General features: G+C 34.8%; 1 protein-coding gene across 1 annotated transcript in view; it reads left to right on the forward strand.

Annotated features, from left to right (window-relative positions):
* Positions 1–21,931, forward strand: part of ATAD1 (ATPase family AAA domain containing 1) — a 56,548-nt gene that overhangs the window by 27,399 nt on the left and 7,218 nt on the right. The window contains exons 6-8 of the mRNA XM_036924051.2: positions 4,617–4,723; positions 16,807–16,896; positions 19,243–19,293. Coding sequence (XP_036779946.1) covers positions 4,617–4,723; positions 16,807–16,896; positions 19,243–19,293 — 248 coding nt within the window. The remainder of the gene's footprint in view (positions 1–4,616; positions 4,724–16,806; positions 16,897–19,242; positions 19,294–21,931) is intronic.

Genomic DNA, 21,931 nt, shown 5'->3' on the forward strand with positions numbered 1-21,931 from the left:
CTGGTATTTTTATTGCTAACACATTACTGTATGCTTTTTATTAACCAGTCTAGTGACTTTTTTTTTATCTCTTTATTCCCTTTTGCCTGTTACAGGTTTAGAAGTTAAGTATTCTTTTTCTTTTAATGAAACACTTAGCATACCTACTTGTCTCAGAAGTCTAGGCTAATCATTTCTGCCTGCTCCCAGATAATACAGGAACATTAGAACTCTTGAATATTAGTCATTCCCCTCATCTCTTACATGTCGTTGGTAACATTTTCTCTTACCTTATACAGTCCATATTAGTTGTTCTTTTTATGTAGGCATGCGTGTTTATAGAGCCATGTTTTCCAGGATCTTTGCTTACTATTGCTTTGTGAAGCTGCCTTATCTGGGTTTAATTTCCTTCTTAGTCAAGGCTCTTGATTCTTTTGCAGAGATCAAGAATACAGTGAATTCTGTCTGTCTTGTGTGAAAATGTGTTAACTTCTACTTTCACTCTTAAACAATAGTTATTTTCCTTTAGCATTTTGAAGCTACAAGTATATTATCTTCCAATCCTTCTTATTGCTTCTGAGAATTCTGCTTATAGCCTAATTTTTCTTTGTAAGGAACTTTTCTCTAGTTGCTGTTAGATTTTTATCTTGTTCTGCTCTTTGATGATGGTTTTTATTTATCCTGCAAAGACTTAACTGTGATTTTTAATCTGGGGATTCATGGCTCTGTTAATTCCAGAATGTTTCTCAGACACTAAATCTCTTTGAATGTTCCATTTCTTATGAAAAGCTTCCATTTCATAAAAAAAAGTTATAACTTCAACTCTCTACTTATTTTTGAGTCATTCCCACAGTTTTTTTCATCCAGTTCTCCTCCATATTTCATCAGTTCTAAAATATACTTTTATTTTGTCTTTTACATTCAAACCTTCCGATATTGGGATAGCCTGTTTTAATTGACAGTGTGTTTCCTTTTAGTATTACAGTTTAATTGGTAGTGTTTTGAATTTTTGGTTGATACATAAAATAATGGTACAACTCAAAATCAATCTTTGAGTAAGTTTTAAAAAGCAATTATTTGCTTGTCCATGTTTAATCTCACAACCACTGGGTTTCTATTCTAGTGATTGTATTTGAACTTTAGAAGTTCTTTTTGGTTTCCTTTCAAATTTATCTTTTTTCACTGTAGCTTTTTCTTTTGTTAGGATTAACTCTATTTCATAGGAATTTGTTTCTTTGTGTCATTTCTAACATTAGATGGCTTACAGCTTGTTTTTAGATGAGAATTCCGTGTTGCCTAAGAAGATCAAGAGTAGGTTTTCTGTCTTCCACTTAGAGCTGCTGGGGTCTAATCACTCAGGATCAGTTTTTATGACAATTTCTCAACTTGGATGTTTACTGAATGACAGTTCATATACATCAAGCCTGAAAAAATCCCAGTCGTCCTGGTTTTTTATTTTTCAGGGGAGACATATTTCCCCCCAGGGCCCAGGCCAACACAAACAAGCTTTCTTAACTCCCTGTAGTGAGCAAGATTTTTTTCTTGTCTGGACTGTCTGTGAATGTACATCCTTTTGAGCATCTTGGCTTCAGCATGGATATTGACACCAAAGCAGACCCTTCTGATGCTACACATGCATACCTGCTGTATACACAGATATACAGACAGTGACACAGTCACCTCAAGTTCTCAGCACTCTTACTTTCAGTTCCCTTTTCTCTGAACTCGAATTTTTTTCTACAATCTTAGATATTGATTAACCTTTTTTTTTCCTATTACTGGACTTTTGTTTTTTAGAACAGTTTTAAGTTTACAGAAAACTGAGCAGAAAGTACAGAGTTCCCCATGTGCACCCCCCATAGTGTCCCCAACTTTCAATACTTTTCATTAGTGTGACAACATTTGTTACAATGAATGAACATCGATACATTATTAATAACTAAAGTCCCAGAGTTTGTCTTAAAGTTCATTCTTCTTCTTGTAGAGTTGTGGGCTTTCAGAATTCTTAATGGCATTCATGTATCTACTATTAACAGACAGAATAGTTGTACCACCCTAAAAAATCCCGTATGCTCCACTTATTCATCTTTCCCGCCCTCCTGAACTCCTGACAACCATTGATCTTGCTGCTGTCTCTATAGTTTTGCCTCACAGAATGTTATATAGTTGAAATCACTGGCTTTCACTTAACAATACACATTTAAGGTCCCTGCATGTCTTCTGGCTTGGTAACTCATTTTTTATTGATTTGTAATATTCTGTTATACCACAGTTTGTATATCCATTCCTCTAGTGAACGACATCTTGGTTGTTTACAGTTTTGGGCAATTACTCTCACAACAGTGATATGCAGGATTTTGCCTGGACATAAATTTTCAACTTAATTGGGTAAATAGGAGTGCAGTTGTGGGATTGTATGGTAAGTTTGTTTCACTTTGTAAGAAACTACCAAACACTCATCCAAAGTGGCTGTATCATTTTGCAGTTCTACCAGCAAATGAAGAGTCCTATTGCTTAGCATCCTCTTAAGCAATTGATATTATCAGGTTTTTGGGTTTTTTTTAACTTTTCTAATAAGTGTATAGTGATATCTCATTGTTTTAATTTTCAGTTCCCTAATTGTTGAGCATCTCTTCATATGTTTATTTGTCATCTATTTATCTTTTTGGTGAGGCATCTTCAGGTCTTTTCCCATTTTTAAATTGGGTTATTTTCTTATTACTGAATTACAAGAGTTCTTTGTATATTTGGGATACAAGTCCTTTATCAAATAGTGTGCAAAAATTTTCCCCCTAGTCTCAGGCATCTCTTTCAGTGTCTTCCACAGCACAGAATTTTTTTATTTTAATGAAGTCCAACGTACCATTTTTTTTTCTCTTTTTCTTTGATGGATTGTGCTTTTAGTGTTGGATATAAAAACTTACACCAAACCCAAGGTCACCTAGATTTTCTCCTGTAGCTTCTAGAAATTTTATAATTCTTTGGATTTAGATCTATGATCAGTTTTGACTTAATTTTTGTGAAAGGTAAATGGTCTGTGTCTAGATTTATTTTTTGCTTGTGGAGGTACAGTTATAACACCATTTATCAGATATGGATCCAATTTAAAAAATATATTTTATCCCACTTTTTTGTTAGTGTTCCATACATTTCAGCATTCTGAGCCCTTATATTTTAAAGTGTGTTTCTCGTAAGCAGCACACAGTTGAGGTTTTATTTTTATCTAGTCTTGTATATTAATTATATACTTGGTATTCTAGATCATCTACATTTAATGTAATAACTGATATAGTGAGGTTATTTAAATTTATCCAGCATTTTCAGTTTTTCATACTATTTAAAGTAGCTGTCTTGCCAGAACCTCACTTCTTAGTAATAAAGTAATTTAGGAAAAAGTAATTTTTTACAATTATGTATGTTTTTATAAAGTACAATTATGTTGTTTAAGTAAACAGCTGAACTTACACAATTTATCTTTCACAAATAAGCAATTTATAAATGAGTAGGTTTTCTGCATCCAGAATAGATGGGTTAGATTAATAGATATCCAACAATAGGACAGATTGTACAGACTTTGAACTGTGTAAGAAAATCCAGAGTGTATGTTTGCTGTGTTTTTTTTTTTGAAGCTTAGACCTAACATATTACAAAGCATTTCTGTGCCACCTACATGTATAATTAACAGATTTCAAGTTGTAGTTTCAGTGCTGCAGTGTGAAAGTTGCTCGGAAGTGCCAGGGATTTGAAGGGATGTAAAACAAAACATTTGAAAAAGGATTGTAGTAGAAAATATCCAGCATGTATTTTTAGTGTCTTTTTTTCATCCTTAGGCTATACCATCCTTCATTGTTTTTGTTCTAGAAAGAAAATATTTCCTCCTTTTTGAAAGCATTTCATGTTCACTGTAGGTAATTAGGAAGACAGAAAATAATTCAAGAGAAAATTAAAATTGTCCTTAAGCCTATCACTGAGAGATAACCAAAATTATTAGCCTTTTGGTATATTATTTTAAAGGCTTTTTTACTATATATAGCATATATGTATGTGCATGCTATCATGTGTCTTTTAAACCATTTTCTGCCCTGCATTTTCCCACTTAGTGTTTTGACATTTCCCAGTGTCTTTTATTATTATTATTATTACCAGGATAAGTGTGAGAGGAGAATACATAGGATTAGAGCCAGATTAGGGTTAATAATTACAGCAAAAACACATTACCATGACATGATAGTCTTGCGATGGCAAACATGTATCCTAGATTTTCTTAATATAGTTCCAGTTTTGTGCCATCTGTCCTATTGTTGGACTATGTATCAGAGTAATCCCATCTATTCTGGGTTGCAAAAGTTAAGTCTAAAGCACATAGACTTTCTTCCAAGATGCTACTTGATCCTTTCCAGCCTCTACCAAATTCTTTACTTTTATATATGTTGGCATGAATGTAAATGTCTTTTTAGGGAAAAAAATGAAGACTGTGAATTGTTTTAATTTGACAAAATTGCTATATCAGAATAATGTGTGAAAGGCATAGTTGAACCCTGTAATCTTTCCTAAAGTTGTCAGCTTTTGATTATTTAATTATATAAAGAGTAAATAATTCATTGTTCATTTATAACGTTAAAACTTTTTCCTCATAGACTCCTTTCTACGAAACCGTTCAAGTTCTGACCACGAAGCTACAGCCATGATGAAAGCTCAGTTTATGAGTCTCTGGGATGGATTGGATACTGACCACAGCTGCCAGGTACTTGAAAGAAATCTATCTTAAATTTGTGGTCTTGGTGGTGGTGGTGTTAATAGAAAACTTGTTGAGTTACTTGTTCGGCTTTTTTTTTTTAAGAGAAATTTTTTCATAATTATACTTATTAAATGATGGGAATCTGAAAGAATATGGCTTGTATACATTTTCCTCCATTTTGAGGGCTTCATGTTTAAGAATATGTTAAAAGGTTTCCTTGCCTCAACACACAAAAAACAAATAACCCAATTAAAAAATGGACAGAGGACCTAAACAGCCATTTCTTTGAAGAAGGAATACAAATGGCCAACAGGCATACAAAGAGATGCTCCAAATCACTAATAATCAGGGAAATGCAAATCAAAATCACAGTGAGATATCACCTCGCACCAGTCAGAATGCCCACTATCCAAAAGACAAGAAACAACAAATGTTGGTGGGGATGCAGAGAAATGGGAACCCTCCTAACAGTGTTGGTGGGAATGTAAATTGGTGCACCTGCTGTGGAAAGCAATATGGAGGTTCCTCAAAAAACTAAAATAGAAATACCATTCAATCCAGTACTTCCACTTCTAGGAGTTTACCCAAAGAAAACAAAATCCCTGATTCAAAAAGATATATGCACCCCTGTTTATCACACTATTTACAGTAGCCAAGATATGGAAGCAACCTAAGTGTCCGTCAATAGATGAACGGATAAAGAAGAGGTGGTACATACACACAATGAAATATTATTCAGCCATAAAAATAAGAGAAATCCTGCTGTGTGCAACAACGTGGATGGATCTAGAGGGCATTATGCTCAGTGAAATAAGCCAGGTGGAGAAAGACAAATACCGTGTGATTTCACTTATTTGTGGAACATAAAAGCAAAACAGAAGGAACAAAATAGCAGTAGACTCATAAACACTGAGAAGTGATTAGTGATTACCAAAGAGAAGAGGTTGGGGCCAGTGGAGGAGCAGGTGAAAGGGATAAACGGGCACAATAATTCACAATCACAATATAAGTTGGTCGCAGGGAATGTAGTACTGCATGGAAAATATAGTCAGTGATTCTGTAACATCTTTCTGTGTTGCTAGATAGTAACTGCACTAGTGGGGGTGAGGATTTAAAGTATGGTTAAGTATTGAACCACTGTGTTGTACATTTGAAACCAGTATAAGATTGTATATCAATGATACTTCAATAGAGAAAATAAAATTAAAAAGCAACAAATACAACAAAAGAGAAAAACTAGGGCAAAGCCTCTCCTTGGAATATTTAGAATGATTATACCAGAGAAAAGAAAGTGATAGTGGCTGTGAGTATTCTGTATATGTTTCTTTTGACTCTTCTGATAAATCCTGAACAGTCTTTACTCTCCATTCTTACGCCACTTCCCAGATTTTCATTTTACTGTTTTCATTAGTTGATGAAACTTAGACACTTGCCTACTTTCTGTCCCATGTACCTTCCTTTATGATCCAATTTTATACAAGACATTCTTTTATCCTAGACTTTGTCTCTTCTCCCTGTAAGGCTGTGAGAACCCATATTAAAGTCTCTTGGTATGCCCCCAAAGAAAGCCAATTATATTGTTCAGTTTACCTCTTTCTGTCCCCATTTTCACTTATTTCTTCACCTCCAAATATTCCATACTTTCTTGCCAACTTCGTGGTGTATTTTAAAAAATTCATCCAGCATATTTGTTTTTCTGCAATATTGCTGGAAATGGAACTTTGAGAACCACTTTTCTGTAATCTCCATCCCCAGTGATTTATCTATTTTATATCTCATGGAAAAGTCCTTGAAAAGTTACCAATGTTGTTTGCCCTTTAAAAAAATAACTTAATATATTTACAATCCCATCTTTCATAACTTCTACAAATTTCAACCATTATTTCTTCAAATATTGTTTCTTCTCTGTTCCCGGGTGATTTCCTTATTGGATGCCAAATGGGTGTACCTTACCTAACATTCCATGTGTTTCAACTTCTCTTTCATATTTTCTCTCTCTCTCTGCTACATTCTGGGTAATTTCTCTACTTCTTTCTCCCAGTTTGATAATTCTAGGTTCAGTTAGGTCTTCTCTAGTATTTAACCCTTTCATTTCAGTTATTATATTTTTCAGTTCTAGAAGTTCTTTTAGGTTCTTTTTCAAGTCCACCATGTCAGTTTTGATGGGCTCTGGCCCATCAACTCATGTTTCCAGTTGGATTAGGAACCAGAGCCCTGGCGTCAACTAGCTGGGTGATCTTGGCCAAATTACATAATCACTCTGTATCTGAATAGAGGGGTCCCATCTATAAAAAGGGAAGGCTAGTATCCACATCAGAAGAGGGTGGAGAGAATTAAGGAATTACAGGGTTTTAAGGAATTAATCTGAGTAAAGTGCTTATAACTTGTCTGGTAGAGATTTACTACATCAGTATTTGCTACATGGGTGTTTTTGTTTTGTTTTGTTTTGTTTTTGGATTTCTCATTTATTCCTTTAAATATGTTAAACTAATTTTTTGTAGTCTATCATCAATAATTGCAGCCTATAGTAATAATTCTAACATATGACTGACTCTCTGTACATCTTGTTCTGTCATTTGAGTTTATGGTAGCCATTTCCTTGTATTTTATGATTTCCTGGGAAAAATCATATTTGATAGGACTTTGTGTGTGAATTTTTGGAATCTCTGTTGAAAGTTCATTGCTCTAAAAGGACTTGGTCTTCTGCCAGACTTGTTTCCCCAACACAAATAAGTAAACTCAGGTCTAAGATCCATGTTGGCTGGTGGTGAACCATGAAACCTCAGGGGATTTCATTTGTGTGTTTGTCTCTGCTGAGTGGGTTTTCTAATTTCACCACTTTTCTCATGCTCTAGTACTTCATGAGTCCTGGCTTTATGTAGGGTGGTCTCTTAACAAGCTGTCTGGCCTCTAGCCTCTAAGGCATCCAGTGCACAACCACTCTAAGATCTGTACATGTCCCTATGGTATGTGGTCACCTTATATAAAGGCTTCACTGTTGGCTTCAGCTTAATTCCTTTACTTTTTTGCAGATTTATCAATAAATTAAGGGTTTTTATATTTTATCATTTTTATATTTTGTAGCTAGAGGGTTTAAGTATTTCCTGTATCAACCACATCACTCTATAAATCAAAAGTTAAAACACGTCATTCTTTAAGAAGAAAATTAAGCGACATGTTCCTCCTTCTACATTACCTTTATAAAAGTGTAATTTCATTACAAGGGAAAGTTGCCTTTAGTGTTTAGTGGATGATTAGAGAAGAAAGCACTACATACATAAATTCAGGTCACATTAATAGAAACAATTTTTATTAATAACTGGTTGACAATCTGTTCAATGGGAATACTGTCCTTCAAGTCAACAGTATTTCAGGCACTTAGCCAATTGACTAGGGAGCCCATGTAAGATAGTTTATTATGATATCCTATCAGAATGTCATTTTAACAGCCTAGGAAATATAACAGTTGGATGAAGTATATTCCAGGGCTACTTCATTCAGAGCCCCCAGTGTGCTTCTGATATAGTACAACTTAAAACTGACTTTTCAGAACTATAATTCCTTATTACATTAATAGTATTTACTGTTTTCATTATTACAGATTTTAATTTGAGGAAGCAAACACATATGTTGCATTTTTATTCCAATATTTTTTTGCCTTTTTTGTGTGTTAGGGGCTTAAAATTGATATTCTCCCTTTGAATAATAGTTTTAAACATCTTATTTCATATGAACCAGTTAGCTTTTCTCTGTAATTATCTATTCTGTGACTGAATCAAATCCAGCAACTCAGCTAGCTTTCTTGTATGTATGATACGACACAAAAGAAACAAAAATATTGAGTGACCCAGTGAAACCTATCACAACTACTGGAAATCTGCATACACGGATGACATGTTCTTCATCTTGAGAGACATGAGACAGAAAAGATAACCGTGCTTTTAGGGTATTCATTGACGTAAAGTTTTGAGGCATTAGTTTATGTCAGATTATTTTAAATGTGAAATGATAAAAAGTTTACTACATATTTTGTTTTAAATATATTTTTTTAATTTTTTAATTTTTTTATTTTGACATCATTAATGTACAATTACTTGAACAATATTATGGTTACTAGACTACCCCCATTATCAAGTTCCCCCCACATACCCATTATAGTCACTGTCCATCAGCGTAGTAAGATGCTATAGAATCATTACTTGTCTTCTCTGTATATCCTGCCTTTCCTATGTCCCCCCCCCCACTTTATGTGTGCTAATTGTAATGCCCCATTTTCCCCCTTATCCCTCCCTTCCCACCCACCTTCCCCAGTCTCTTTCCCCTTGGTAACTGTTACTCCATTCTTGGGTTTTATGAGTCTGTTGCTGTTTTGTTCCTTCAGTTTTTTCTTTGTTCTTATATTCCACAGATAAGTGAAATCATTTGATACTTGTCTTTGTCTGTCTGGCTTATTTCACTGAGCATAATACCCTCTAGCTCCATCCATGTTGTTGCAAATGGTCGGATTTGCTTTCTTCTTATGGCTGAATGTGGGATTAATGGGTTTAATATATAAATCAAGTAATATAGAAATTCAATGTATGAAGATATGTGACTTGATTGTCTCTCCTACAACCTCTGATTTTGGTCAAGGACAGAGTGATTAAAGCCATAAAAAGCTCCTACAACTCATGACAGCCCTCACATGGTTTCAGTGTCCTTGAGGAGTGTCCCGCCCTTGGGCTGGACTCAAGGATAGATAATGATCATGTGCTGAACCCCCTACTCAGATTTCTTCAGATGTTCATTTACTCAATAAATATGAGGAGTGACTTCTTGGCATCATTCTTGAGCTGTTACGCCTTGAGTCCCCTGGTTGGTCTGTTCAGGTCTTTGATATCTCATCGTGTCACCTCCTTAATCTGCGGGTCAGAGACAGGGAGGAGGCCAACACTAAATAATATTCCATTGTGTTTTGTACCACATCTTCTTTATCCATTCATCTACTGATGGACACTTAGGTTACTTCCATTTCTTGGCTATTGTAAATACTGCTGCGAGAAACCTAGGGGTGCATCTGTCTTTTTCAAACTTGAGTGCTGCATTCTTAGGGTAAATTCCTACAAGTGGAATTCCTGGGTCAAATGGTATTTCTATTTTGAGTTTTTTGAGGAACCTCCATAATGCTTTCCACAATGGTTGAACTAGTTTACATTCCCACCAGCAGTGTAGGAGGGTTCCCCTTTCTCCACATCCTCACCAACATTTGTTGTTGTTTGTCTTCTGGATGTTGACCCTCCTAACTGGTGTGAGGTGATATCTCGTTGTGGTTTTAATTTGTATTTCTCTGATGATTAGCGATGTGGAGCATCTTTTCATGTGCCTGTTGGCCATCTGAATTTCTTCTTTGGAGAAGTGTCTGTTCAGCACCTCTGCCCATTTTTTAATTGGATTATTTGCTTTTTGTTTGTTGAGGTGCGTGAGCTCTTATATAATTTGGATGTCAACCCCTTATCAGATATGTTGTTTATGAATATGTTCTCCCATACTGTAGGGTATCTTTTTGTTCTACTGATGGTATCCTTTGCTGTACAGAAACTTTTTAGTTTGATGTAGTCCCACTTGTTCATTTTTGCTTTTGTTTTCCTTGCCTGGGGAGATATGTTCATGAAGATGTCGCTAATGTTCACATCCAAGAGATTTTTGCCTGTGTTTTTTTCTAAGAGTTTTATGGTTTCATGATTTACATTCAGGTCTTTGATCCATTTTGAATTTACTTTTGTGTATGGGGTTAGACAGTGATCCAGTTTCATTCTCTAACATGTAGCTGTCCAATTTTGCCAACACCAACTGTTGAAGAGGCTGTCATTTCCCCATTGTATATCCATGGCTCCTTTATCGTATATTAATTGACCATATATGCTTGAGTTTATATCTGGACTCTCTATTCTGTTCCACTGGTCTTTGGGTCTGTTCTTGTCACAGTACCAAATTGTCTTGATTACTGTGGCTTTGTAGTAGAGCTTGAAGTCAGGGAGTGTAATTCTGCCTGCTTTATTCTTTTCAGGATTGCTTTGGCTATTCAGGGTCTTCGGTGTTTCCATATGAATTTTTGAACTATTTGTTCCAGTTTGTTGAAGAATGCTGTTGGTAATTTGATAGGGATTGCATCAAATCTATATATTGTTTTAGGCCGAATGGCCATTTTGACAATATTAATTCTTCCTAGCCAAGAGCATGGGGTGAATTTCCATTTATTAGTGTCCTCTTTAATTTCTCTTAAGAGTGTCCCATAGTTTTCAGGGTATAGGTCTTTCACTTCCTTGGTTAGGTTTATTCTTATGTATTTTATTCTTTTTGATGCAATTGTGAATGGAATTGTTTTCCTGATTTCTCTTTCTGCTAGTTCATCGTTAGTGTATAGGAATGCAACAGATTTCTGTGTATTAATTTTGTATCCCACAACTTTGCTGAATTCAGATATTACATCTAGTAGTTTTGGAGTGGATTCTTTACAGTTTTTTATGTATAATATCATGTCGTCTGCAAACAGGGACAGTTTGACTTCTTCCTTGCCTGTCTGGATGCCTTTTATTTCTCTGTGTTGTCTGATTGCTGTGGCTAGGACCTCCAGAACTATATTGAATAAAAGTGGGGAGAGTGGGCATCCTTATCTTGTTCCCTATCTTAAAGGAATAGCTTTCAGCTTCTCACTGTTAAGTATAATGTTGGCTGTGTGTTTGTCATATATGACCTTTATTATGTTGAGATACTTGCTGTCTGTACCCATTTTGTTGAGAGTTTTTATCATGAATGGATGTTGAATTTTGTCAAATGCTTTTTCAGCATCTATGGAGATGATCATGTGGTTTTTGCCCTTCATTTTGTTGATGTGGTGGATAATGTTGATGGATTTTCAAATGTTGTACCATCCTTGCATCCCTGGGATGAATCTCACTTGATCATGATGGATGATCTTTTTGATGTATTTTTGAATTCAGTTTGCTAATATTTTGTTGAGTATTTTTGCATCTATGTTCATCAGGGATATTGGTCTGTAAGTTTATTTTTTTTGTCGTGTCTTTCACTGGTTTTGGTATTTGAGTGATGTTAGCTTCATAGAATGAGTTTGGGAGTGTTCCCTCCTCTTCTACTTTTTGGAAAACTGTAAAGAGGACGGGTATTAGGTCTTCACTAAATGTTTGATAAAATTCAGCAGGGAAACCATCTGGTCCAGGTATTTTTTTCTTAAGTAGTTTTTTGATTTCCAATTCAATTTTTTTGCTGGTAATTGGTCCATTCAAATTTTCTATTTATTTCTGGGTCATCCTTGGAAGGTTGTATTTTTCTAGAAAGTTGTCCATTTCCTCTAGGTTATTCAGTTTGTTACCATATAATTTTTCATAGTATTCTCTCATAATTCTTTGTATTTCTGTGGTGTCTGTAGTGATTTTTCTTTTCTCATTTCTGATTCTGTTTATGTGTGTAGACTCTCTCTTTTTCTTAATAAGTCTGGCTAGGGTTTTATCTATTTTGTTTATTTTCTCAAAGAACCAGCTTCTGCTTTCATTAATTCTTTCTATTGTTTTATTCTTCTCAATTTTATTTATTTCTGCTCTAATCTTTATTATGTCCCTCCTTCTACTGACTTTGGGCCTCATTTGTTCTTCCTTTTCTAGTTTCATTAATTGTGAGTTTAGGCTGTTCATTTGGGATTGTTCATCTTTCCTGAGGTAGGCCTGTATTGCAATATATTTCCCTTAGCACAGCCTTCGCTGTGTCCTGTAGATTTTTGTGTTGTTGAATCATTGTTGTCATTTTTCTTCATATATTGGTTGATCTCTGTTTTTATTTGGTCATTGATCCATTGATTATCTAGGAGCCTGTTATTAAGCCTCCATGTGTTTGTGGGCTTTTTCCTTTTGTGTAATTTATTTCTAGTTTCATACTTTTGTGATCTGAGAAGCTGGTTGGTACAATTTCAGTCTTTTTTAATTTACTGAGGTTCTTTTTGTGGCCTAGTATATGATCTATTCTTGAAAATGTTCCATGTGCACTTGAGAAGAATGTGTATCCTGTTGCTTTTGGATGGAGTGTTCTGTAGATGTCCATTAGGTCCATCTGTTCTAATTGTTGTTCAGTGCCTCTGCCTCTTTACTTATTTTCTGTCTGGTTGGTCTGTCCTTTGGAGTGAGTGGTGTGTTGAAGTCTCCTAAAATGAATACATTGCATTCTATTTCCCCCTTTAATTCTGTTAGTATTTGTTTCACATATGTGGGTTATCCTGTGTTGGGTACATAGATATTTATAACAGTTATATTCTCTTGTTGGACTGACCCCTTTATCATTATGTAATGTCCTTCTTTATCTCTTGTTATTTTCTTTGTTTTGAAGTCTATTTTGTCTGATACAAGTACTGCAACTCCTGCTTTTTTTCTCCCTGTTAGTTGCATGAAATATCTTTTTCCATCCCTTTACTTTCAGTCTGTATATGTCTTTGGGTTTGAAGTGAGTCTCTTGTTGGCAGTATATAGATAGGTCTTGTTTTTTAATCCATTCAGTGACTCTATGTCTTTTGATTGGTGCATTCAGACCATTTACATTTAGGGTGATTATCGATAGGTATGTAATTATTGCCATTGCAGGCTTTAGATTCATGATTACCAAAGGTTCAAGGGTAATTCCCTTTCTATTTAACAGTCTAATTTAACTCACTTTGTGTGCTATTACAAACACAACCTAAAGGTTCTCTTTTTTTTTTTTAATCCTTCCTCCTTCATTCTTTGTATGTTATGAGTCATATACTGTACTCTTTGTTTATCCCTTGGGTGACATCTATTTAGCCTTAGGAACACTTCCATCTATAGGAGTCCCTCCAAAATGCACTGTAGAGGTGGTTTGTGGGAGGTACATTCTCTCAACTTTTTCTTATCTGAAAATTGTTTAATCCCTCCTTCAAATTTAAATGATAACCTTGCCAGGTATAGTATTCTTGGTTCAAGGCCCTTCTGCTTCATTGCATTAAATATATCTTGCCACTCCCTTCTGGCCTGTAAGGTTTCTCTTGAGAAGTCAGATGATAGCCTGATGGGTTCTCCTTTATATGTGATCTTTTTCCTCTCTCTAGCTGCTTTCAAAGTCTGTCTTTATCCTTGATCTTTGCCATTTAAATTATTATATGTCTTGATGTTGTCTTCCTTGAGTCCCTTTTGTTGGGAGATCTGTGCACTTCCATGTCTTGAGAGACCATCTCCTTCCCTGGATTGGGGACATTTTCAGCAATTACCTCCTCAATGACACTTTCTATCCCTTTTTCTCTCTCTTCTTCTTCTGGTACCCCTATAATACGAATATTGTTCCATTTGGATTCATCACACAATTCTGTCAATATTCTTTCATTTTTAGAGATTCTTTTTTCTCTTTGTGCCTCAGCTTCTTTGTATTCCTCTTCTCTAATTTCTATTCCTTTACCATCTCTTCTACTACATCTAATCTGCTTTTAAATCCCTCCATTGTATGTTTCATTTCAGGTATGGAATTTCTTAATGATTGAATCTCTGACTTAAATTCGTTCCTGAGTTCTTAAATATTTTTCTGTACCTCCATAAGCATGTTTATGATTTTTATTTTGAACTCTCAGGTAGATTGGTGAGTTCGGTTTCATTTGACCCTTTTTCTGGGGTTTGTGAGATTTTGGTCTGAACCATGTTCTTTTGACGTTTCATATTTCTGTGTGGTGCCCACTAGTGCCCAGAAGCTCCAGTCTCTAGAGGTGCTCAGCCCCTAGAGTGAGGGTCATAGGGGAGCGAAGCTGGTGCCTGGGGTAAGGAAAGATGTGTTTCCTGATTACTGTCTGTGGTGCCTGTCTCCGGTGTCAGAACTAGTGGGCCAAGCACGCAGGTGTAAGCCTCTGTGTTTTGCGTCTCTAGGTGTTGTAGGCGGGGCCTCCCTCTGGCTGGCCTGATGCCAGCACAATGATTGGTGATTTGCCAACTGGTGCCAGCAGGCCTGTTTGGTAAGGTCTGCTCTATTCGTGAGGTCTGTGTGCAGTGTGGTTCAGCCTTCTTTCTTGTTGTTGTTTCAGGGTTAGTTGTGTCACTTAACTACATTTTCATACTATCTGTGGTTTTGGGAGGAATTCTCCATCTCATCTCTCATGCCACCATCTTCAACCTTCTGTTTTAAAGTTTTTTAAAAGTCTTAACCAGAAACTAGAAAGTGGATTAATTTTGCTGCTTAAATACTAAACAAATTACTGTTGCTTCCATTTTTTAATTTCAGTTCATTTTATTACCTAGAGTTCATGTATGTGTAAAGATTATCTGTTTTTGCCCCTCAAAATCACTCCTTAAAATTTGTTTAAGTAAAACAAGTGGTTTCACCGGGATGTAATGTATAGCATAAGGAATATAGTCAAGATATTGTAACAGCTTGGTATGGTGATAGCTGGTACCTAGAATTATCATGTATATAAATGTTGAATCACTGTGTTGTACACCTGAAACTAATGTAATGTAATACTGTGTGTCAACTACCCTTCAATAAAAAATAATTATCTACAAAAAAAAAAAAAAAAAAGCAAGTGGTTTCAGTCACTCTTGCTTTTTTCGTCATGAATATTGGTTTTTATCCTGTGTGCATTAGGCCATGTTGTGCTAGATTTATTTGGATTCTTTGGTCCTAGTTTTTAGCATTTCCTCTTCCATACTGGTTGTTTGTTTTGTTTTGTTTTAGGCTGTTTGTTTGCCTGGAATGTTTCTCAAAATACAGTCCATTTTTCAGTTTTTTTCAGTATTGCCTCAGCTGCAGTGCTTTTTGTGATTCTCTATAACTTGTATGATCAGTCTTCAACAAGCTTCCATAGCACTTTGAATCTTTCTTTAAACAGTTAATATATACTCGAGCTCAAAATATAATTATATTCATCCTTTATCTTATGCAGTTAGTTCATTTGATCACTTGTAAGGCTTTTTTGTTTTACATTTGGTAGGAAATGTTTCCTTTATAGAGTTGTAGGGTGTCAGTAAATATTGAAAATTATTTAAGAGGATAAATATTTTGATTTTAGGGATCATTTAACCCAAATACAAAATTGCATTTTATTGTAGAACTAATATTTCTCAAAGTTATATTACTTAACACTTTTCCCTCTAGGTGGCAGCTTCTCACAGTTAATTCAAAGTAATTTGGCTTTTGAATATCATTAAATGTAAAGAGTTGAGTAGAATCAAAGGTTTACTGGATCTTTCAACATGTTTTGAAGTTAGATTTTGGATTATTTTGGAAATTTAAGACCTCTTAGGCTGAAGTAAAGTAATATTAAATAAATGTTTCCATTAGACTGTAAATAAATTTCATTGTAGATAGCAAATGTGTGCTGTTGCTGGATTATTACTGCAGTGGCAGTATTGAAGCCCTTCAGAAATTAACTTGTTCTGGGTATCTTTTTCTCTATTTGTGGTGATCTTTCTTCTCTCCATCCGGTATGAATAAGTGCCGCAGACCCAGGGCCAGCAGGTTACCAGCTCTTTTTTTTTTTCTTTTTAAAATTCTGGACAGCATTTTGATATTTGTTTTTTATTCCACTGCCCTTGCTTAAAGTTTGATTGCCTGGGGTCTTACCGGCTTTGAGAAGGTATCGCCTGTGTTGTTGATAGTGCGATGAGATGATGATATGAAATCTACTGGAAAAGGACATCTATCTATCCCTGTCACCAGACTCCTCACACTTAGGGGAAATGATTCTCTCCTCCTAAGGCATACCACGAATGGCTTTTCAGTTACATTTAGCAGTCATATATTGCAAATACAGTCTTGTTCTTTTTTTTTAATCTTTATATGTCTTAAGTAATAAATAGTACATTATTTTAATTACTAGAAATTTGGTGAAATGCATTAGTCTTACCAGCTTCGCTATCATTTGATCCATTTAGGATTAACTTCAATTTGTATCTATAAATATTTGAGTAATACTAGATTAAAATCAGATCTTTTAGAAGCTTTAGTTTAAACGTGCCTTAATTTTCTTTATCTTCTAAGCCCTAGTAATAACAGCCTAAAAGGGTTATTACTGGTTGGTTTAATCCCTTGTATTTTCTTTATATATTTAGGTCATAGTAATGGGAGCTACTAATCGTCCTCAGGATCTTGACTCGGCTATAATGAGAAGAATGCCAACGAGATTTCATATCAACCAGCCTGTAGGTAGTTTTGATTAATATTATAAATAGTAAAAATTCACTTTTTTACTGTTTCAAAAAGGGAATGATTTTTTACTAGGACTTACTGTTTATGAGAGGAAGGGAAGGAGTATGGTGAGCATTCCTGTAATTGCTTCTTTGTTGTTTCCATTCCCTTCCCTTCCCTTCCCTTCCCTTCCCCTTCTCTCTCTCTCTCTCTCTCTCTCTCTCTCTCTCTCTCTTTCTCTCTCTCTCTCGCTTTCTTTCTTTTCTTTCCTTTTTTCTTTCTCTTTCTCTCTCTCTCTCTCTCTCTTTCTTTCTTTCTTGTCAATGTTACTTGTCTTCACATTATAGAATTACACAAGTTTGCTTAGCCACTTCAGTGATTTTTCTTTAAAATGTAGCAAGTTACCTATGAAAGGGACATAAGAAAATCTCAAATAAAGTGTTGATTTAGCATAAGTTGAATTAGGGGGCTTGGGGTTAAAGAATTGTTCTGTTCGGAAGGCCTGATGGGAAGAACAGTTGGGATTTATTTGATTAGTTATTGGCAGTTGGCTGTTCTTTCTTCTGACAGGATTAATGAGCAGTCATTAAGGTTAGTGAGTATATTTTAACTTAAGAATGGGAATGTTAGGGTGGTGGGGAACCACTACTGTCTTCTTTCTAACATTCTTTTTGTTAGTTAAGAAGTACTCTCAAGTAGGTATTGCAACTTAGTGATACTCTATAGTTTTGCACAAAATCCTCAAATCTTGAATTTTGTCTGCCTTTAAGTAGAAGAAAAAAAAGCAGGATTAGTAATAGAATGTATGTGCCATACAATCAGCATGCTGCACATATAGCTACACAGAACTTGTGTCATTCCTTTTAGTTTTTTAAGTAAAAATATTATACCATTTACAACCTCTCCCTAAAAAACATTTGTTCCATTTTATATTCAGCAACTTAGCAGTATGGCAGTAAACAGGATCTCCTAAAACTGATGTTAGTGGCCTCTCTAAAATTACTCTGGTCAGCTGTTTGTCATAGCAGCACCCTCTGGCTCCTCTGAGGCTGTGCATATCCTTAACCGCTCTACTAGAAATTTTACCTGGTAAATAAAAGAAGAGATGTTTCAACTTGATGTAGGACACTATAAAACTTATTTGTGATGAATGGAGCATAGTCCCTGTCTTCAAAGAACTGTGTTACATGAGAGGCAGACACATAAATAAATTATGTAAAATGTACTTTACAAAAGGATGTTTAAAGAACTTTGAGAACCTGAGGTGATGAAAACTAATGATTCTGTCTGAGGAGTTAGTAAAATTTATAGAATCTAGTTGGTCCTTGAAGGATGGTAGGAGTTTGGCTTTCCTGCCAGAATGAACAAAGGCAAGAAGGTGTGGAAGCACATATTAATCATGACTCTGGTAGTTATCAAATCTGTTACAGATTTGTATACTGTTTATATAGAAGCTGGGATTTTGTAACCCCTATTCATTCTGTTTTTAGCAAATATACACACATTTACAGGGAAACTTTTCCTTATTACATAACTGATGTGAAAATGTATGATTAACTACCTTAAATAAACTCCTCTCCAAGTTAAATGTTCAATAACAAAAAGTAGTTTTTGAGGGATCACATAAAATACCTACTTACCCTTCATGCTTAACATGCTTGAATTAGAGAAACAGCAGGGTTTTGTTTTGTTTTTCAGGTCATTTGATTTGATACTCATTGTGACCAGCTCTGTTTTTTCAATAGTTTTGGGATTAGGAATGAGTTCAGCCATAGTAAGTTTTAAAAGCGTTTGATATATATAAGGGGTTCTATGAGAACTTCTGTACTCTCATGTAATAACATGAAGTGTCACTGAGGGAGAAAGCATACAAGCATATAAACAAATACACTACAACACTAAAAATTCACTAATTTAAATTAGTGAACGTGGAAGTTGTATGTTGCAGTGAAGGAACTAAGACAGTATTGCTGCTGTCTCTTCAATTACTGGTAAAAATTTTATGGCAATGGTAAATTTTCAGAAGCTTCCTAATGAAGAAAAGGATATTTGTAGAACTGCAGAGGAAAGATATTGGTAGTCTTAGGTGTTTATTTACTCAAGAAACATTTCAGGGTGTAGATATTGTGTTAGGTGGATTCAGATTAAGAAGATACAGTTCAGTGGGACAACCACAAATTGTTACTGTAGAGTCTAGAATCTAGACCTTGCTTTAGCCAATAGCTTCCGTGACCTCTGTCAGAGTTTTTGTCATTTCCTAATGGTATTGTCAGGTAGTTTACAAGGGAAGGAAGAAATAGTAGGAAATCTAGTGGATGCTTATTTTGTTTAATGCTAACTGGAAACTATCCTGGTTTTAGGCTCTAAAACAAAGAGAAGCAATCCTAAAACTCATCTTGAAAAATGAAAATGTAAGTAGAAAATTACATTTTTCCTTATCCTATAAATAATATGTTCATGTTCATAAATAATTTTAGAAATGTTAAAGGAACCTGAGAATAACATAGCTTTGAACTTGAGTTTGAAATTACCGTAAAACTCTTGGTTGCTCATGTAACTCAATAACTATGATATATTTGAACAAATTAAAGCTAATCTGCTTTTTAAAAAGCCATGTGTTTTCACATCTACAGGTGAAATTCATCTGATATTTTCAAACTGTTCTCTGGTTACAGAAGATACATTACTCTTGTACAGAACTGTTTTTTTAATTTAATTACAGTATTTTTTGGAGTTAGAATTTAGATTTAAGAAAGTATGATAATCAAAATCTTTAACAGTTTTTATGTTTAAGAGTTTTTGTAAATAGGCAATATGGTCATAGATTTCAAAAATGAAAATACATACATTAAAAGTTACCCAGGGCAAAGTCTCCCTGCCTCCCATGTGCTTCTGTATCTGTTCAGATGGCACTCTGCCTCTACCAGCTAATTAGACTATGTACTGTTAATCCTCTTCCCTTTTCTACATAAACATATGTATACTGTTCTGTGCATTGATTTTTTCACTTTCCTTTGAGATCTTGTCCATTTTAGCATATAGTTTCTTTATTCTGCTCTTTTTTTTTTTAAACAGTGCATAGTATTCCATTGCATGGCTATACCATGATTTACTCAGTGCCATATCAAAGAACAGTCAGGTCATTTCTGGTCTTTCCCTATTACACAAATATTGCATTGAATAACCTTGTACATTTCACAGTTGTGCGGGATATTAGTGCAGTGAGTAGAAGAGTAATTACCAGATCAAAGGGTGAAACTATAATTTTGTTAGCTATTGCCAAATTGTCCATGTTGGTTTATTCTTACACCAGCATTATTAAAGTGCCTCTTTTCCTATAGCCTTGCCAACAGAATGTTATGGAACTTTGTGCTAACATGGTAGGAAATTGTTCCCATTGTAGCTTTATTTTGCCTTCTTTAGGGATGAAATGAGCATTATATATTTAAGAAGCACTTGAATTTTTTTTCTGTGAAATACCTTTTCTTATTCTTTGCCCATTTTTCCATTTTATTGTTCTTTTTCTTATAGATTTATAGAAACTATAACATTAGGCAGATTCTGCCCTTTTTCTGTTTGATTTGAAAATATTTTTTCCTGTTTTTTTTTTAATTCACTGAGAATTTTTTCCCCCTCTTTCTGGCTTCTGGATCTTGGAATCTAAATTTAAAAGGCCCTTTTCACTCCCTTGTTTATAAAGGCATTTTTTGTATTTTCCAAATCTTGCCACTTGTTTTTCAAAACTCTGTAGCCACGTATATTAATAACATGGTCTTCCTTGCTGTCCTAAACTTATGACAAACTCACTATTTGAACTTGTTATCCAAACTTAGAAATTAAGTCATCACAGTGACGGACACCTGCATTGTGGTTGTTCCCTCCCTCCTTAAATCTCTACCAATCCCCATGGCTAATCTGCTCCATCCTTAGCCTGTCTGCTTTCCCACCTCCTGTACTTTCCCTTCACATCTCATCTGTAAATAATTCTAATTTTATCTCTAAAAGGAAAAATTCTTTTCTTTTTTTTTTTTTACTTAACTTCTTAGCCATTATTACGCCTAACAAAAGTTGACAATAATTTATTACCATTCAGTGTCCAAGTATCCACTCGTCTTCTAAATGTCATTTTTTTTAATAATGTGTATTTGACTCGGGATCCACAAGTTCACAACTGGCAATTATTTGATAGTTTTTAAATCTTTTTTAATCTATAGTTTATAAATTCTTTCTTTCTGTCTTTCTTCCTTTTCCCCCACCCCCTTTCAGTTTATTTGCTGAAAAAAACCAGGTTGCGTTTGTCCAGATTTTTCCATAGTCTGGATTTTGCTGATTGTGCAAGGAGCAGTTGTTCCTTTAAAATTGGTGGTTAGATCAGTAGACTGGATGAGATTCAAGTTCAGCTTGGCATGAGGGAAGGTGGGGACTACTCCTTAGGTAGAATTATATTTTTCCATTAGGAGATATGTATTATATGGATGTCCTTTATCGTTTTATGTTTTACTTTTAAATCTTTGCTGTATTTAGTATTCATCTGAATATATAATGTGCGATATCAATCGAACTTTTCCAGATGGATACCCAGTTGTCCCAACACCATATATTGAATAGGCTGTCTTTTCCTCAGTAGAGATGCCATCTTTATCATGTAATAAATTCTCATATATATTGGCTGTTTCTGGACTTTGCACTCAGGTAATTGGTCTTTCATGCCTTTGTGTACCAGCACCACAGTGTTTGGGTTACTGAGGCTTTATAAGTTTTAATGGCAAACAGGGCTAAAAACTACAGTGTACATGAAATATTTTGTGCAATTCCAGGGAATTAGGTTAGCTATGATGTGGCTTGAAATGTAACACATTAGGACATAAGTATTAGATAGTAGTAGTTGCTGACAATTTTGCAGAGACTCTATGTTAACTAATACAATTATTCAATTTTTGAAAATCTTAATGAAAGATACTATTGCATGGCTGGAATTAATATTTATGAACCATATACATGGCTTAATGTTGATATAGGTGATATAGATGGTTTACATATAGGTGATGA

Source organism: Manis pentadactyla, chromosome 8 (genome assembly GCF_030020395.1).
Source record: "Manis pentadactyla isolate mManPen7 chromosome 8, mManPen7.hap1, whole genome shotgun sequence".
NCBI lineage: Eukaryota > Metazoa > Chordata > Mammalia > Pholidota > Manidae > Manis > Manis pentadactyla.